Source organism: Thermobia domestica, chromosome 7, assembly GCF_964235325.1.
Source record: "Thermobia domestica chromosome 7, izTheDome1.hap1.1, whole genome shotgun sequence".
Lineage (NCBI taxonomy): Eukaryota > Metazoa > Arthropoda > Insecta > Zygentoma > Lepismatidae > Thermobia > Thermobia domestica.
In genome coordinates, this window is record NC_137460.1 from 202,119,465 (window position 1) to 202,140,612 (window position 21,148).

At 34.5% G+C, this 21,148-nt stretch overlaps 1 protein-coding gene across 1 annotated transcript in view; it reads left to right on the top strand.

The window, feature by feature from the left end:
• Positions 1 to 21,148, top strand: part of LOC145690660 (uncharacterized) — a 147,445-nt gene that overhangs the window by 89,666 nt on the left and 36,631 nt on the right. The window contains exons 11-13 of the mRNA XM_081765775.1: positions 10,042 to 10,239; positions 17,545 to 17,641; positions 18,642 to 18,868. Of these exons, the coding sequence (XP_081621901.1) occupies positions 10,042 to 10,239; positions 17,545 to 17,641; positions 18,642 to 18,868 (522 nt within the window). The remainder of the gene's footprint in view (positions 1 to 10,041; positions 10,240 to 17,544; positions 17,642 to 18,641; positions 18,869 to 21,148) is intronic.

Here is a 21,148-nt window from a genome sequence, read left to right on the forward strand (position 1 = left end):
AAGGTACCTCTAAGGAAAGACTTTTGTAAATTCGATGTAGAAGGGCTTCGATGTAGTAAATTCGATAGAGGCTGCAGATGTCCTCATCTCAGAATGCCGAAGTTTAGAGACATGAAATTTAGTTTTTATATTTCGCTTAATATAATTAAACAAGTGTAATAGCTTTTTTGATATTGGACCGAGAAGAAAAGAAAAAGGCATAGAAGTGGTTCACTAAGATACTTATCCAAGGTGTTTGAATTTATTGCGAGACTGAGAAACGAATTCTATATGAAAGATTGAGAAGAAAAAACTCAAAACATTGTCCGCAGTAACGCGTGACGTTTATTAGTGTGGAAAAAAAGGAATACCGAAAAGGAAATGGGAAGTGAATTACCCCTGTCCCCCAAAAAGTTAATAAAGTCACCATAGCAAAATGTATATAGTAAGCTTTCTTCCTAAACGCTTCATCATATAGAGAGGGAGAAAAAATAATTCATTAAAGTAAAGAACAAGAGTAGCTGTGAAATGTTCATTTGGGTGTCATGTTGCTATGCCGCCTCAGTTGTCTTCTGCGTTTTCTGGTAAGTAATTTATTTCAATTCGCGCTTCTAGATTCCATTGTTCCAACCACGTGTTCAGCACAAATTTTACTACTTTGTCCATCCTGTGTTTTCCCTCTTTTTCCCGTGATTTCTTTCATGTTCTGTCTCAGTTATGTGGACATTTTATTTTCCGTTCGTTGCTTTTGTTTATTTTTATTGCACCATGCACTTTCTCACTTCATTATCATTTTTATTACGTTGAGACCTTGAATTTTGTACACGTCTTCAACTTTTATTATTACCTACATTTGTGTTTTTGTTTCATTTCGTGTTCGGAGTAGTTTTGTACTACCTTAGATAACTGATTCTAGCTGTTCTTTAATTTTTCTCCTTTTTTCTTCCTACTTTCTCCTTCTCGATATGGTGGAGCGTTTAGCGAAAGTATTAAACTATATATATATATATATATATATATATATATATTCAGTTTGTGTACTTATCTTGTTTTCTGGTGATACAGTTCGTTTACCCAAGTAATGGCGTTTGCAAAATCTCCAATATATCGTTGACTTTATTCCTATCTACTCTGACGAGCATGTACTTCGGGATTATTTCTTTCACATTTATTTTTTGTTCTGTTTCTAGGAAAAAGATACATATTTAGCACTTGAAGTAAGAAATTAATAGATTTGTGAGCCTCTCCGCTTCTGAAATCAACAAGTAGAGAACCCTGTATGCTGAATATAAATAGATTTATAAAAGTATCCGCGTCTTATATGACAATTTATACTTTTTTTTTTTTTTTTTTTTTTTTTTTTTTTTTTTTTTTTTACTTTTATATGTTAAGAATATCTTTTTCCTGCATACCAAAGGGAAGAAAAAATAAATGGAATAAGTAACTGTTCAAGAAAAAGTCTAGAGTAATAGCATGCTCTTCACAGACCACACGATATGTTGGAACTTTCTCTAACACCATGGCGCATCACTCAGGTGAACAAATTTTGATTTTTAATACGAAATAGTGCGTTGAAATGCATGCATTAATGTATAACATAATTCCTAAAACATTTCATAAACGTTATTCTTAAACTACATAACAGTACATTATAGCAATGACGAAGGGGTAGTTTGTTTCGTACACAGACCACGGGTAGTTGTAATTACCATCAGGAAGTAGTAGTAGAAGTAGTAAACATGGCGCTGAGCCAGCGTATGAAGGCATTATTTGTGGTTACTACGTGAAAGTATTGTTCCTCATAGCGGTACAGCAACGATTTTTAGTACAATCTCAAGAAAACTGTTGAAGATTAACAAGAATTCCATGACCCGGTACTTGGTCGGAACTACCAGAGCCTATGGGTCATACCAGACAAACGTATGCTTGCATGCCTGGAAATCGACGAAGGGTACAAGTGTAGACATTCCCAACTAACAATGTGGTGAAATCTCTGAAGAGGTTGAACGTTAAATCTTACAAGTTTTAACTTCTTCAAAACTTTTGAGCATTGATGATGAAATGCGTCTTCAGTTTTACATCGAAACGTAGCAGAGGTTTGAAGTTGATGATTTCGCGTTTTCACTTACCTTTAGTGTTGAAGCCACCTTTCATAGAGTGCAGCAGTGAATTGACACAATACGTAAATATAGGGATCCATAATTTCCATACATTCGTTGAGTATGTTCAACAGCCATGGGAAGTGTATTGTTTTTCACTATTTTCAAGATTACGGTATATAGATTTGTTTTCATTTAGAGCTCAGCATCACAAGGATTACGTACACAGATTATTTGGAGAACTGGCTTATCTCAAAGGTTATTGAAGACAAGTATGATAACATGTATCAACACGACAGCTGCCCACCTCACTACCACTACCAAGTTCGATAGTACCTCAATGCAAGTTTGCCACAACTAGCAGTGGACGAACAGTTCGCGTAAAGAGATGTTTTTGCTCCTCCTTCCGAGCCAGTACTTAATCTATTTGATTTCTTGTGAGAATTTGTGGAATATACTATCCGTGCTCCCAGTGTGTGCTGATCTTCAGGAAATTCTCAACCGTCTTACCGCGGCAATGACATGTTCAGACGTAATTATATGAGACAAAATGGAGTACAGTCTATCGTATCTCAAAGGCGGAAACAGTGAGCATTTTTTGAGTTTTTTTGTAAACAAAAATTGAGTATATTTTCATGTAATAAAATATGTATCTTTTGAGTGATAATGTTTATATAATTTCAAGTGTAATAGGTGTTACATACTATGATCTATCAGGGTGTGTATCGGTCACGAAAGTCATGAAAAAGTCACAAAATCAGAAAACGATCATGAAAGTCAAGAAAAAGTCACGAAATTTAGCTTTTGGGTCACGAATTTTTTTATCTGTACAAATATAAGCACATACTAGAACATTTTGTTCTATAAAATGTCAAAATTCACCATCAAAATGTCTTTATGATGGGCTTTAGACGCTACTGAATCGCAAGCAAAGTATTCTATTGCATGCATGAAAATTCGGCCTAATTTGCACCCTAGGTTTGATAAAGAAAAAGTCACGAAATTTCATTTTGGAATTTTAGTAGACACCCTGTCTATAATAGGCAAGTAAAACATACTATTACCCTGTACAAGCATAATAGTATTAAAGTGATCTTGGCTGAACATTTGAATATTAACCTCAAGAATAAGAATGTGAGGCAAATCTGGAGAATGAGCACACTAGCATCACATTTACGGTAAGCCAGATACTCGGGTTTGATCCCCAGCCCAGTCACATATTTTCATTTTTGAGTTTCATTATCTTTATTGTAGAGAATTAAGTACTAAAATAAATCTGTTATCTCTATTTGTCTATGTATATACATACATATATTTGAATTTTATAATCTTATGGAGTAGTTTCATATACGAGAATGAAGAACTCGGAAGATATTCAGCTATCGTTAGGTGGTAATCGCTTTACTTTTGCATCATTTTTAATGATATTATCATCAGAGAACAAGAACCATTTGTCTATATTTCTTTCATTATATATTTCTCGTATGAATAAACATGGTTGAATGCATCGAAACTCTTGACTACGTCTTGCTAAGTTTCTCTTGTTAGAGCTGATGTTAGGTCAGAGGACAATTCAAGATTCGTTTTAAAGCATGTCGTGGTAATAGGAAGAACGAAGCATCAGATAGAGTGAGAAAAGAAGTCTACAAGGACTGGATTGTTCCTACTTTCTGCAGGTAAAGATTATACAATTCGGTAATAAATAGTGTGTAGGTTTCTAAATGCAGACAAGTGTTTTTGAGTGTTCATTAAATGTGCTATTTATATAATTTATGAAAGTACATTAACAAGTTTTAAGTGGAAATTAAATTGAAGAACTTACGTTTGTCCTGTATGACAATCTATAATAATCGAGGATTCTAAAAGAAGTTTATTGTTATTATTTGCTAGGAAAAATTCTAAATTCATTTTATACATGTTTTTAATCTAGAAAAATATATGTTATCAGTGTTAAATTTGATTTATTACGTGAAAGTAATATTTCTAGATCGAAGTGGAGTTCCATCAGATTTGAACTGCAGTTTTGTAAAGCGGACGATATTATGATTCTTACTTAAAGTTCATAAAGTCTTGCAAAGTAATAAGATTAATCTTACCTTTATGTATGCTAAAACAGATTTTTTTGACATTTCGTCTAACTTTGGGAGATTTTGTCAATGAAACTAAGCCAAAATTAAAATTTACTAAATAGAATAGCTGAAGAACTGATTGACATGTCATTTTAATGATTGTCAATTTTAAATAGTGACACCTTTCTTTAGACGTTGTGTACTATAATGTAACGTTTATATGATAGTAGTCGTAAGTATTCTTCTTTCACTGATAGGTCCAGTGTCTAATGAGAAGCTTCCGTACACTGGGGCCTCCAGCTGACTTTGTCGCCACGTATAAGTTATTCGGTTGTAATATAGACCATCAGTTAAGACTTGATAAATTCTATCAATCGTTCAAAATACAACTTCTCGTAGTGATAACTAGTCTATTACCTTTTAATTACCACCAATTTTACTTAATGAAACAGTAGTATGTATGTTAATAATAAACTCTGGGAAAGACAGTAAAGATGACCACCCGAAACACATTTCCATGCTTTTGGGATATGGGTGGCCACCGTTACCCATGAATTAGTTAATGAGTTGCCTCCATTTATGAGCTTGACCGAGATAATCGCTCTGGCTATTTATTGCAATAAGTAAATAAATAAATAAAACTAATGCCATCCTAAGAAACGCACATATTTCTATGTATGAGATATGAAATACGGATAGCCAGCGTTAAAGTCACGTCACCTGTGAAGATTTTAGCCAAATTGGCTCCATGAAAGAACTCAGCCCAAATAATTGCTCCAGCTAACTATTGTAAAAATAAATAAATCAGAAATAGCTTTCGTTCAAGAGTTGCCGTGTAAAGTAAGGACGCTCGTACCAACATTACAGTGTTACGAGGCCCACTAGCGTGATCGTAATGATAAAAAGTCTAGCACTCAGCTAAGCAGTCGCAGACGTTTTAGCGATAAATTTTCACCATCATCAATTTTTATTTATTTATGCATTTTAGACTCACGTTGCTGGAACAACTACATTCGTGAAGAATCATTTTCCCCGTAGAAGTAAGTTTCAACTTTATCTTCCTTTATTCGTTTGGTTTTTATCGCTTTTGATTTTTTTCCATTTTTTAAAAATAATGTCTGCTTTCTTTGCGCATGGTACAATACTTCATTCGAAGTACTGGATGAATCCTTAACTCTGTTCAGTTATCCATTATTAAATTACTCTTCTTTTCGTAAAAACTTCATTTTCTATTATTTTCATTATACTGATTTTTGTCATTTCACATTTAAAATCTTCAATAATGCTACATTACCGTACTACCGAAAGAAAAAATGAATAAATAAATAAATAACGACAGTAGAATCGAGATCCCAGAGATATTCAATGATGTATTTTATTATAATTATTAAAATGGACACTCAAAAATACGAATTATAATGGATATTCCATAGTATAAACAAAAGTGTGGAAAGAAAGGTGACATTAATATGGTTTTTTACTTTACATCATTATCATCTGGAGATTACTGACGTACTTGACAACGTGTTTTCGTACAACGCAGCTCTTCCCTTTAGCAAGTCCGTTCTATTTTTATTCCTTGTTGATGTTTCTATTCTTGTACTTCCTGTTATAAACCTCCGTGAGCAAGACTCCAGGGGAGAGTCGAAAGCTTGGAAGTTTAAAGAAAATTCAGAAATTACAGGAATTTGTAAGTAGAATGATAGAATTCCCGAGTGTGGTTTTGCATTGTCTGACATTAGTTTTGTTTGAAAGATATAGACATGGGGTAAATGCACTGATAGAAATTCGAAATGAAAACAAGTTTTGTTGTTTTATATATATATATATATATATAACTTGTTATGTTATCGTTTTAAAAGCCAAAAATACTATATTTTGAAGTGTGTTTACAATCGTTTCATGTGCTCAATTTTTGCTCATTGGATTAGCAACGACGGCCACTACATGCACGCACCCTCTGAGCGACAGTTGAAGCAGAAGGCCTAGGTCGTCATGAGTACTTTTGAAAATATGGTACTTTCGGCTTATTAAATGTTAATAATATATAAAGAACTTCAAAACATGTAAAAACTTGTTTTCGTTTCGAATTTCTAACCTCGTATGTCTATATCTTTCAAACAAAACTAATGTGTTATCTCACCTTACACACTTCTGTTTATAGTATCCAATATATATTACAAATTGTCTTGTTCTATATCCATTTTAAGAATTTATATATATATATATATATATATATATATATATATATATATATATATATATATATATATATATATATATATATATATATATATATTCTTCATATATATCATCTGCAATATCTCTCAGATTCCGATCCAGCTATCGCCAAGTGTTAGACAGAAGTATCTCTAACGCACAACGGCAGACTTCTCATGCTAAAATAATTTAAGTCCATAGTACATGCTTACACAGATCTGGAGTGTTCTAAAACTTTTGAACGGTAGTGTACGTAGCTAGTGAAATGAACTGATTTATATTTTATTATCCCTAGGTTTTATGATTACTATAGATCCCTTTACTTCCAGTTTTTTAACCGTTCACAGCCTTTCCGCTAGGTTTTTTGACACGTTAATTTCCAACTAAATTCACAATAAGAGTCATATCACTCTCCTTCCAAAACACTGTTTTCTTTAGTCAGACCCTTCTAAATGTATCAGATTGTCAATCATTATATGCCATGTTTAATACCAGTTACTTTGATCAAATTGTAATTCCGTGTTTTTATTTTCAGATCAAATTAAATAAGCGGTAATCACCAACAGATGCCAGCTTGTTTTTCTTATCTTTCCAATGTATTTTGTAGGAAGCCACAATATTCACAATAATTCAATCAAATTTAAGATATTAATGTTCAAACTTGTCCAAAGACAAACTGAATTAATAATTAGAGAAGAATCTGTACACTTTTGTGATATTTTGTTGGGAGACTTATTGTTGGAAGCATGCTTCTGAAGGGCAAAAATAAGTGCTCTGTACTGCGAACAAAACAGAATAATGGGAAAAAAAAAAAAATGCACGGGTTATTTTCTAATTATTAATTCAAATTGACTTCAGAATATTCACCTTTCGAAACTGGTTCAGTTATTTTGAATATTGGGTGGGGACACTCGGTCGAAAATATTTAACAACTTTTTCAGGTCAGCTATTCTAAGTGAGGTTCTAGGCTTTCCTCATCCACAGCATGCAATTGCCTGGGTAGTACCTCACATACAAATCCCAGGCCGCGTCCTTTTTTTCTCCGGTAGTGTTCTCGGCGAGGGTCGTCATCCTTCACAAGTGACATGCTTACACCCATAGATGCTATTACTGCGTAGAAATATGTATAAATAAATTAAATTTTGAATATTGTCACTTTCTACAAAGTACATTGGAAAGATAAGGGATACGAGTTGCCATCTGTTGCCGATATTTGAGCATTACATTTGCCTTAATATGTTTCAAAAACGTGTCTTTCGGAATTGGTGAATTTGAATTAAATAGAACCTTAATTTACATCGAGGTAATCCGTCGTAACTGTTCTTACTTGTCAGAGAACTGAAGACAAGTGACAATATATTGAACTGGCAAACTTTAACATCCTTTAGCAAGAATATTTTCTTTTTAAATAGTCAACCAAAGCTAGACGAAATATAAGAAGTATTGAAATACGAACGTTTTATTTATTTTATTTTATTTTATTTATTTATTTATTTATTTTTACTGGATTATGTTTTGGAATACACTTCGTATTAGAAATACTGTTTTGAAGAAATTTTCTTTTAGAATCGAATGTTTGACATGATACTGAAATATTGTAATCCATCCAGTTAAAAATGGATTACAATTAATAATATATTTGCTGTGTTGGCGTACAGATGTTTGCGCTGAGCTGGCGTTTCTGAGAGGCACATTTATTTCTCTTTATTATTTATGAATACAATTTAAATCACTAAGACTACCAAGCCAAACAAATATAAATTAATATGAGATTTTTATTTTGATTATTCCAACAGCGAAGTGTCCGGCATTTGCCTGGTGTGAATGAGGAAAACCTCATTCAGGGTTGCTGGCCTGAAAAAGCGTTTTACACTTTTTTGACCGAGCGCCCCCATCGGGAATCGAGCCCGGGACCGCTCGCACCGAAGGCGAGAGCATTAGCAACTGCACTACGCGGGGCTACAAGCGAAGTGTTAATCTTATATACTGAAATGAACGTATGATGAAAATCGTATATTTTAGGAAACAATTTATCTATTAGATCAAACTCCACAATATAGGAACTACATAGGTAACATAAGCCTAGCAATGAAATGATCATCTCATTTATAATGCTCTTCAGCGCGTTCTACATCTAGACTGGAGTTCTTTTTGCATTGTTGTAGTCACAGGCTAATTTCTACATGATACTTGTGGGGAAATTACTTACAAACAAACTTCGCAGTCCATCTTATGCTGATATAGAATTAGATTGTCTCGGTTTTTTTTTTTTTTTTTTTTTTAATGTAACGTTGAAAGATAGAATCACTGTCTGTATACTAATCCAGTGGTTTCTAGCCGATGTGTCACGCAGTCCCATAGGATATGACGTTAAATTTTAGAATTTTAAACTTATGAAGCATTGAATAATTACTTAAAGTTAATTAACTGACAGATTGTACCAGTCAACGCCTCCGGCAGCAGTAGCAATGCTCAATATTACATCGAATCTCTACTTTTATATAGTTACTTACAGGATTACACTGTTATCATTTATATTATTATTAATAAGAAAATAAACAAATATATTCTAATGTGGGCGTTCAGTAAAGTGTGTTGTAAATCATAAAAGATTGTGAACCACTGCACCAATGTATAAAATTACATCGTAATCCGAGTTTAAAAGGACATCATCTTGCGTTGTTGTACTTGTGCGGAATATTAATTTCAGAATATTTCACAGTGGTTATTATTATGTTGATAGATTGCAATATATACTCTTTTAGATCCTCCGGTGATATATAATTTGGCAATGCCATTTCCGAAATACTACTAAGTTTGTCTTATTATACTATTCGGAGCGTCTTTAGTTTCGTTTATTAATTTGTTTGATTAATTCATTTCCTGCTTCTAGCCTGTATGAGATATACATTATAGTTTATCATGGTCTCCGAACTACATGAATTTCCACCGAGAAATGAACATGGATGTCCGTATTAGAAATAAAGATGTTAACCACTAAGACAAATCGTTTGTAACGCTATGCAGTTGGAAGAAAGTGATCATTGCTTTAAGTTAGTGTTTAGATTATGTTCCATATTAGTTAACCTGTGTAGATTAGTTCAACTGATAATCAAAGCTAGAACTACTCACCTAAATACGAGTTGTTAGGAACCCCAGAAATAATATTTTATGTCCATGTAGACTAGGATAATGAGCGAAAGTGAGTAGATGGAAAAACGGGTGGAATGAAAATGTCGGAGGAAATAGAGTAACTCCAGGAAATCTACTGACATGATGTTAGTTACAACAGACTCGCATGAACTGAATCGCAGCAGAGGTGCGCTTTAACACTGAATTACCATATTCTAGTCTATAGTGAATTACCATGTTATAACTCAGATTTCAGTAGATTCAAGATCAACAAATTAGTGGGAGAGGATTTAAGTAAAGAAACCAACTTCGATTTTCCTTGATGGTTTTCACGCAGTGAGAAAACATACCGTAAAAGTGAGTTTGTGTACTTGCGAAATATATTTAAAAAAAATCCCTAATTTGAAACTTGCGCATCAAGACAAGAGCTGTTAAGGTTATATAGAGTATTAGAGCTTGACTCTGTTGTTGAACTCTCGTATTTGCTCAATAGTATTGTTTCAGTCCTATACTGAACCGTTCTATGATTTTTCTCGTTGTAGATATGGGAGAAATCGCCCCAAGCAACTGAGAACGTGCCTGAGACCACTCCAGAGTTTAAAGAGCAAGCTCGGATATCAAGCACTGCCTGTTTAACAGCCTCCGAATGCTCTACTGTACTTTCCAGGTACCAGCAGGATGATACCACCCCTTCTTCAAAATCTCCGAAAATAATTAAGACATCTTCCGAAATAGGAAAGGTAAAGTATACATCTGCCATAGTTCTACTCTGTGCCTAAATTTTTCGTGGAATATCAGTGAAAGTCTAGAAAATTTATGGTTCAACTATTTACCTTCTCTCTCTACAAATTGTATACAGATTTGTTATCTAAGTAACTGCAGTGGTTAAACAATGCGATGACGTTAACTCTGTATCCCTCAGTTATTTCTTTTATTCGCATTTCTTGACTCCCCAGTTTGATGAAGACACTCGTCTCAGCAGTCTATTAGCCTTTTAATACGTCTGTGAACAAATAGGAATCATTCCATATGAAGTGTTCCAATGGAGGTTGCTTCTCCATTTTTAAGGTTTTTTTTATATATTATTACTATATACATTGGGAGCACAAAACTATCTTTTAAAAATTTTATCCCACGTGTTCGTGAGTGGTGGCCATTTTTGTTGAACAGCGCGTGCCCATTACTAACTTCGCAAGCATTACCGTAAACTTGTATATCTTAGGACTGGATTATTCGAAAAAATGCAACCAACATAATTTTCTTAAGCACTTTCTCTTCTTTATTTTATTTTATTTTTATTTTTTATTTTTTTTTTTTTGCGTAGATAACATTGTGTACTTGTTTTTTTGGGGTTACTTCAGTTTCCTCCAACTTTCTCATTCCACCAATTCTTCCATTATCATTCACTTGTCTTAATCATCGTTTCCCTTAGCCTAAGGGACATAATCATGGGATGCTAAGTTGAAATATTTTTCTTTAATTTTGTCTCTTACCATGAAAAGCCTTAATTGAATTCTAGTGCACTAGACTCTCGCTAATCCGGCTCTCAGTAGTCCGGCCTCACAATAATCCGGCGCACATCCAACCAAAAACACGTGTACAATGAATTATCGTGCGCATGCGCAACAGTGTTTAGTTAAACAGTGCTTTATATACTGTACGTATTCGAAATTGTAGCATTCTTTACAGTTCGGTTGCGTGATAAAGCATGCCACCATCGTGTATCATCATTGCAATAGTTAAAAATTGGGGACATGTTTCATAGTGAGCGATATTATTCAAGGACTAAGTTTTCTTTGAAAATTAATGTATATTTGGATTTAATAAAGTATATCCTCTATATTTTAAAATTATATCCTTCGATTTAATAGTGCCGTACACTATATCCCCTATGTTTTCAAAATAAATAAAAAACAAGATAAATAAATAAATCAAATAAATGTCAGACACTCAATAATCCGGCACCCATATGTGCCGGATTAGCGAGAGTCTAGTGTAGTGAAAATTGCTCCCTAAGTTTAGTATCGAAAGTGAACAAATTCTACTGTATAGAGCTGAAGTTTATAATGAACGAGTGAAACATCGAAGTTTTTTTTTTTTTTTTTTATAAGTACATTGGTACTATACTCACTATAGGTAGAGTAACAACATTGATAAATGCTTCCGATAGTTTTTATGATTTTTCAGAATTTGAATTTTTGTAATTGTTGCAAAGTTTGAGGTATGATACCTCTGATAGAACAAGAAATTATATGTATATATATAATTGAAATATTTGCTATAGTTATATATAAAAGGAAACTATAGCAAATATTTCAACTTTGATATTTGACTGTCAACAGAGTTACATGTTTTCAAAAATTGCACTTAAAACACATGTTTACGTTACTTTTAACCATTTGTTTCTGAATCTTAGAACACTTACCAACTTGAATCATAGAACACATTGTTTTAATTTATTTTTATTTTAATGTTGGATGACGTACACCTTAAGAATAAACTACAACATTCGAATAAAAAGTTAATTTTGAAAATGAAGTAAAATCGATATTCAAAAGGATGCAAAAATAAAATAAAATACCAAGAAATGAAAAGAATATTGATAAAAATGAAATTGTTTGTTGTGGTTGAGTTAAGAACAAATACAGCAGTTAAAGAATTAAGTTATTCAATTTGTATCCTGCGTGACTATTGAGAACATTGCACATAAGTTATTCATACACTCCAAACTCATGTCATAAATTATATAACAATTTGCCTAAAGTTGAAAGGATTATTTATTTTTCTGATCGAACTGGCAACCAATATAAGAACAGAAGCAAAATTCCAAACATTTGTAATCACGCAAGAGATTTTGGACTAGAAGTTCAGTGGCTTTTTTTTCTTTCTTTTGTCCGTGTTGCTATGGCAAGAATGCCTGCAATTGAATAGGAGGCACAAGAAAGTAAAGGCAGCTTGTAAAGAACAAGAGGAGGTCAAATCCTTAATGTAGAGAAATTGTACCATTTCTGTAAAGAAAACATTAAAGCTATTACCTATTTTGTTGTCACACTAGAAACAAATGTCACTAATCATGAAGCACTTGAAGCCAGAAATGAAAATTGTATGCGAATCAAAGTAACAAGAAAATATTATAAATATTATGGTGTTTCAGACAAATTAATTAAGTGCTATGTAGCATCGAAAACTGATATTTACAAAAACATTGTGTTTTTTCAAATTGTACCCTTGACTTTACAAATGGCACAGTGGCATGTGTCTGTGATGGGCAGTAATGGGTGCCAGAAGTTGAACAACACAGTTTAAAGAACAATGATGTGTAGGTACGATTTTATCATCCTGCGGGACCTAGAACGTCATATAAGAGGTATGCTAGTGATCGTGTGTGGGCACCTATATTGGAACACCTCTTACAACAACAGGCAAATCACATAGCATTTCACAAAACCTCCCAGAAGAAATAAGCATGCTTATTTTAACAGTCATTCAGATTAGAAGAACGGTCAAAGGTAACTTTTTCTCAATGTTTGAGTTCAGGTTAACGTCTCTTTCAGGAGCAAGGCTATATTGATTAACGTGTAATCCAAACCACATGAGCTGCCAGGAATCGAATCCGGGTCTCCCACGCCAAAGACGAGTACGCTAACCGCTTAGCCACGAAGGAGCTCTTTTTCTAGGTGTTATAACTAACGAGGGAACCTATCCAAAAGTTATACAACCGTTGCGGAGATATAAGCGTGAAAAGTTAGAAATTGAGCTCCATACTAAACATTACAAAGTCAGATTCCGGGTCAGATTTTTTGCAAACGGTCGGGTAAGGAAACTCAGCGAATACATATCAAATTAGTGTAAAGAGCTAACACCTTTTGAATGCAAAATTTGTGTCCCGGGGCACTCACAGGGTCCCAAGCAGGGTCCAACTCAAAATGTTCAAATGGAGCCGGGGGTCAAGTAGCATATTGTATGAAAGCTATTCTTAAATAAAAGAAGAAAGAATAAATCTCAACTCTCTACGATAACTCTGTGCAAACGGGCAACTGGTCAAAATGTCAATACAATATACATTGGAAAATCTATGGCCACGCTTCTAAATCTGTTAAGTTGCGAGAATAACAAAACAGAAAAACACGTTTAAAAGTGCAAGGTATTGAAGTAAAGCAAATTACTGCAGAATCTCTCACAGAGTCGCACAACGGACCTTATCAAAATATAAGTGTAACATCGAATGACCAATGGACCATAGAATGACCATGACCATCGGATTTCGTGTCCTAGAAGAGAAAGGATACATTGTCAGTCGCAACCGTCGTGGAGGGTGAGAAGTTCAAAAGGCAACGGATCTGTTTTCATTGAGTTTTACGATATTTGTTATCATTTTGTCTAGCGCAATATATGTTTTCTTTATTAAAGTAACATTCTGTAAATATACTAACACGTATATGCGAAGTTGTATATCTATTTTCTTTGGACATAGTTTTGTTTACTTATATTTCATCCACATATTCTTCCAATAAATTGCATATTGCTGCAAATCAATATTGTATTGTCACAGAGTATTTTTCGTGCCAATATTCTATGAAACACTGCCTTCTGGGACGTTCACTTTGTTTTGGCTCGTCTCCTACCCCACTTGGTTATTGTTTTCTTTCCCGAGTTTACAATTATCAAACTGGTTTCAACTTTATATTTTAACGAAATATTGACCATTCCCTATAACCTTAGAAAAGTATCCTCCGATATATTTTATTTCTGCATCATTATTCCAGTTTTCTCCAACCCCACTCCTCTCCAACTTGCCGTACAGTCTCAAGGTCACTCCTTTTCGTCTTTACCATCACGTTTCTCTTTCAGCAAATCCCCCGAGAGAAATTTCACGGAGCAATCTGCGAATTTGGGGTCCCGATTCGAGAGTCATATACCGTAGCCTTTTGACCTTCCCACTCCCCACGAACGGTTGCGATTGACAATGTATCCTTTCTGTTCTAGGGCACGAAATCCAATGGTCATGGTCATTCTATGGTCCATTGGTCATTCGATGTCACACTTATATTTTGATAAGGTCCATTGTGCGACCCTGTGAGAGATTCTGCAGCAATTTGCTTTACTTCAATACCTTGCACTTTTAAACGTGTTTTTCTGTTTTATTATTGTCGCAACTTAACAGATTTAGAAGCGTGGCCATAGATTTTCTGATGTATATTGTGTTGACATTTCGACCAGTTGCCCGTTTGCACAGGGTTATCGTAGAGAGTTGAGATTTATTCTTTCTTCTTTTATTTAAGAATAGCTTTCATACAATATGCTACTTGACCCCCGGCTCCATTTGAACATTTTGAGTTGGACCCTGCTTTGGACCCTGCTAGTGCCCGGGGACACAAATTTTTCATTCAAAAGGTGCTGGGCTCTCCACACTAATTTGGTATGTATTCGCTGAGTTTCCTTATCCGATCGTTTCCGAAAAATCTGACCCGCAATCTGACTTTGTAATGTATAGTATGGAGCTCAATTTCTAACTTTTCACGCTTATATCTCCGCAACGGTTGAGATCGAGGATGTATCCCTTTTCGTGTTATGTTTTATTGGGACAAGGTATCCAACGGCCATAGTCTCAACTCGAAGTCAGAGTTACACTTGGATAGGTTCCCTCGTAAAATAAATAGGATAACATTTATTATTAGTATTAGTTATATAGTAGTTATATTAGTATTATATATCGGATATTCTAAAAATGGTACCTACGAACAACAGAACGCTGTTCTATATGTCAAAATAAAGCGAAAATGCTATAACGATATATTTTCCTGGCCTCTTGCAGCCACTGTGGCAGCAGCGTCATTTCAGATTTGCTTCAGGAGGGGGGAGGTCAGAACCCTACATGTCAGTAGATTTTCAGGTTTTTCATTGGTATATTACTATCTTATATATTAAAATGTGTACAAATGGTAAACTCGGGTTGGGGGGGTTCAATAGCCTCCCTCTGGAGTCCCAAATAACACCCCTGGCTATGGAAATTCAAAAATGTCACTATATGACGTCATAGATTAACTTGAATCATTAACATTGCTCTAGGAATCCATCAAACGAATACGTCGGTTGCTACTAATAAATGGTGCTAGTGTCAACATCTGTCGATGTAATTGACATCTGGAAAGAATCTATGTTACTATTTCATGAATTGGTAGATACACTCTTATGTTTTTCTTTTATCTGCGACGTTGCTTCATAGTGCAGTTCGAGTCTCCAGAAGAAGCCCTGAAATTTATACAATTATATATATATATATATATATATATATATATATATATATTTTTTTTTCGTTTTATTCTGACTTGTATATATAACTTTCGAATAAACTGGAAAAGAAAGTTCAGTATTTTCATACAGTGCAGTGGCACACTAGATACAATTCCTAACGTAAACTACCTACATACTATATATACTTTACTATTCTGAGATCTGATCGCAACCCATTCCATCCAATATCTCAATTTCGCTGGAGGGGGTCGCGGTGGTTCAGTAGTAGAGCGTTCACCTCCGGTGCTTGGGGTCCCTGGTTCGATCCCAGCTTGTGCCGTGTAGACTTTGTGGTAGACAAACACCGTGCTCGTGGGTTTCCTCGGGGTTCTCCCGTTTCCTCCCACTTTCTTCATTCAACCATTTCACTTATTTCTCATAATCACCGTCTCCTTTAGCTTAACCGGCATAACCATGGGACGTAAAACTCTAAAGATTTCATTTTATTTTCATTTCAATTTCGCTGGAAGTAGGTGCGAGAGAGAGATAGAGAGGGGGGGATAACAATTAAACGTCTGTTGCGCAAGTCAGTCTTCTGAATTGTCTAATTTTTTGAAAATTCCTCACTCTGTTCACAATGAATATCAAAGTTGAAATTTCGGAGGCACGGTGGCTCAGCGCTTACTTCTGGTGCGTGGGGTCCCTGGTTCGAGCCCTGTTCAAGTAAATTTGTGGTGGACAGCATCGTGTTTATGGGTTTTCTCAGGGTTCTGTGCTTCCTTCCACATTCTCGTTCCACCAATTCTTTCATTAATCATCTGTCTCCGTTAGCCCACAAGACGTAATCGTGAGGCGTAAACCTAGAAATTTAAGTTTTTCACGAAGTTCAGTGAAAATTCCCTTTCGAAAATGCAATGACCAATTAGGTTCTCAATAATACATACCAATCCACTGCTTACTGCATAGGATATTACTGGAGCCAGGCCATAAAGTTAACGACAAGGGGACGATCCGCATTTGACATTTTATTGCGCCTAGAGAGAAATGAAATTTCTAGTTTTATGTTCCATGATTATGCTCTTTAGACTAACGAATTGAATGATTAACGGGAGAATTGCAAGAAAACCCACGGACACAATGTTGTCTACCACAGGCTCCCTTGATCTGGAATCAAACCAGTAACTCCTCGCACCATTGAATGATATAATTAGTCCTTTATTTCTCTTAACATAATTGTCATGTTATTCTTTCTGCTTTACTTTTCATCTTCGTAATTATTGATATATAGAAATTGTTTGTTTATTTCATGCCCAGATAAAATAATAAATATGAAATATAATTTAGATTAATAAATTTGGTTGGACATCTATTTCATAAGTTTAAAAGGATAACTATTTTTCGTCTCATCTGAAAATATTATACAAATCTTGAAAATTGTTTCGCAAATTTAAAGTTGTTTAGCAGATTGCTATGCTAATGCCAAGTAATAATAATAATAGTATAGAACATTTATAAGAAACTAACTTGGTAAAACAAACAACCTACAAGTGAAAAGTAGCTGTTAAAAACTGGCTTCGACTATTTCAGCGACATGGAAGACCGGTTAAACATTCATGCGACAACAATTTTCAATCACTAAACAATATTAATTTAATTAATAACGGCTGTGTCGAATTAAGTGACAAAAATTTCATTGCACACAAATTGTTAGTCCAGTCTTTCTTTCTGTAAACTTAATATATAAGCAATATTAAATGATACATCAACAGATAGTTTAGGTGTAGTAGTGAATATTTTTATTTATTTTTCAGAATACTTCTGTAAAATTATTACGTACCGCAGACATCGAAAGAAGACGGAGCTCTGCAACCTCCAGAACAGAGATATCTGTGTATGGACCAATTGAAGGTATTGTTTTGAATGAACTTTCTTCCTTCTTTTTCTTTGTTTCTTTCCTTACATTATATGATCAAAATGTAAGAATTCGAATAATAACAAATGACGAAACATAGATTTCAAACTCTAATCCGGGATCTAGAAGTCAGTCGATGAAGTGTCTCAGACTAGAAGAAGGGTCTTCTCACTTAAAGTATGTTATCCTCCTTGTGTTGATAAGGTAATTATTACTATATTCTGAGATTGTGATCGGATACTCTTGGTGGATACATACCAAATGGATGCACAATTAATGCAGAATATTATGTATATTTTATCCGTTCCACTGGAACAAGCACTTACAAAACACCGATTTGGAAAGGTGGCAGAGCCAGGTTCGATTCCCGGCGGGAGCTCGTGTGGTTCGGATTCCAATCGACTATTGCTGCATCATGATGATGCAATCTACATATAACCCTTCGATCGAAGGAAGTTAAAAGACCTGCTCTGGGAATTACTATAACATACGTCTTATTCTCTTACACGTCTTCTCTAGCGCTCAGCGACTCTTCTTTTCCCCAGAACTAGAGAGTTACAACAAGGTCAATGAGTAGACTATTGTACTTCCGTCCCAAATGCTGATTTTTCAGCTGGATGATGGGGACTTACAACTGTTAATGCATTACATAGCTATAATATTGAAATACAATTAATGTAGCATTAACTTTATGCAATGTGTCCTAATTAATATTTAAGGAGTTACACTTAAAGACAAGTTGTCTATAATGAATGTGGCACAAAGAGAACACGATATTGGGTTCCCAAAGCGTAACACATGGGTAGATGCTCTTTAATCAGAGCACAAGCAATAACCTTTTCAGTCACATTTTCGATCATTGAAAGCTAAGAAAGTAAAACGAAACAAAACGTGTGACTTTGCACAATCTTTGCTGATGAAATACTATGTGAAAATGGCTGATACTTATTAGCTGAAAATTTAAGTTGAATAAAATATACGTATTATCCTTTGCAGACATAGAAGTAGGATCACTGTGGCGCTCTCGAATGGATTGTTCCTTGGATCGTGTTCATTGTTCCATTACTACAAATACTCACGCAGGTCCTGATGGTGTTTACTCCTTTTTACCATCTGGGTTATGTGAAGAAATAGAAGATCACGGAGACTGGTTTGTGTATACAGGAGATGGAAGGCGAATTGATTACTATTCGGATGAGGAGGAAGAATCGTCACGGAGAGCAGTAAGTAGCTTTATTGCTGGTTCTGAATATTTAGTTACGTTAATCACAGTCAATAATTTCTCTTCAATCACTATCACACTACAATTTACTACATTAAAAAAAAGAAAAAGTTAAAAAAGTATGGTATCAGGTCATATGCAAGTGAAGAAACATATCGAGATGAGGAAACGGAAAATAAGATTTCAGAGACATGCACACTCATGTTCAAAATGACTGTCACATATCTATAACTGTCTTCTTGTAGGAATATAATTTGATAATGATTTTGCAGGGTATTTTTAATACTGATTCTATGTGTATAATCGGGAAATGTATATTTGTGGTAAATTTCATAATGAAAGAGTTATAAATACGAAAATTAGAATGAGTAAAACAGAATGTTGCTAAATGAACAAGAAAGTTTTATTTTCGTTTTATTGTTCTTACTTACTGCTCTTTTGACATGAAATTTTCCACATACATGTCTTTGCCGATTATACACATACTAACATAATAAGAAATACCGGTCGAATTCGTTATCAAATTATATTCCAACAACATATTTATAGACATGTGACAATAATTTTGGACATGAGTGTACATCAACTTCTTAGATTTAATAGCATATGTTTAAAAATATAATCGAAAAATACTCATGAGTCATATCACACACGTACAAAAATATCCTTTTCTCATCACAGGTTGGGTTAACCTTAGCAGATACGGAGTCAAATCGGTGGAGTTATAACATATGTAATAAGCAGAAAAGTTGGTTATTTGTAAAATTATATATACAAAATGTTCACAAAATTCTATCCGTGAACTTTGAACTGTTATAGCTTGGGAATGCGCAAATATCGAAACAAATCGATATGCTGTGTTTACAGTGCATAGGTTGACAGTGCACACTCCAAATCAATGCAGTTTTTGCAATAATACCAATTGCAACATTTAATTTTCCTCCGCCCACGCGTGTTCGTTATTATTGTTCTGTCCCAATACTTTTAACTAACCCTGTATGGAGCTCCACATGTATGTTTTTACAGCAAAATTAAACAAACGTTTTCAACAGATTTTTTTTTTACTTACTTACTTACTTACTTACTTACTTACTTACTTACTTACTTTGATCCAAAGGCAGAAATGAAATTTTAGAACTAAGGGAACAGTCATTAATAGATAAAGTCTGATTGGACTATGTCTCGAGAATACAAACTCAGACGTGGTTGAAAGCAAACTTTCATCGAGAACCGACTTTAGCGGTAGCGATTGTTACAGAACAAACAGCAACCAAACAAAATTAAGATCATCATTCAAGTTTCCTTTTTGTTACTACTAACCACTGATATTCTTCCTTCTGTTGGACAAATACTTCTACTTACTAAGGGAACACTATCCATCTCGTGCATCTTTGATTTCCACTCCTGTTTTGATTTCAGGCTTTCTGGCCGTAGGACCATTTGTACCCTTTTGACTCGAGCCCTTTAGTCGCGGGGCCCTTTTATCCTGGCCCTTCTGACATGGAACCTTTTCGGCAGAGAATTAAAAAAGGTTTTGCGACTATCGACAATCTGCTACGAGTTGTCAATACACCTACACCTGTTGGAGTATTTGCACGGTTACATACTATTAGCGGAAAAGATATTAAGCAAACAGATAATTGCTTGTGTGAAAAATATTCAGTGAAGCTGTTTCAAACGATTATTTAAATAAGTGAACTTAAATTGCAGTTTGTGTTTTATTCCACAATTTCCACCTGAGGTTCTATGTCAGGTCTTCTGAGTTAAAAATACGAGAGGATAGGGGGTGGGTGGGTGGATTTTGCAAACTTACAGTTTCTTTTTGATTTAAAGAAGTAGATACTTTGAGAAATCAAAAATCTTGTTAATCTTTATTTAGTGAATGGAAGCTGTAACCACGATCCAATTATCGCCGTGTTACTGTTTCTGGTTTTGCCAACTGGGACATTATCTTAAAGAAATTTCGCTTACTTGAAAAGGCTGTAATTAATTCCTGAAGCATTGGTCGGTTATGAGCTTTGATGTGTTTATCATTTATGTAAAAGTAACAACTTGTCAAAATTTTAGATTTTTAACAAATGGGTTTTTCGAGAAAATGACTCCCAAAAAACGGCGGTTTTAGAGAATTTGGCAATTTCTCGAATTTTTTTCTTCTTCTTTAAGAGAAAGGTTGCCCACAGAAGCCGATACAAAGTCTGTTTCAGAAAGGGGGTAACTAGATCGTTCGAACTGTGAAAACAGAATTTTAAGTTCGAACCGAAAGTGCTCGAAAAAATACGCA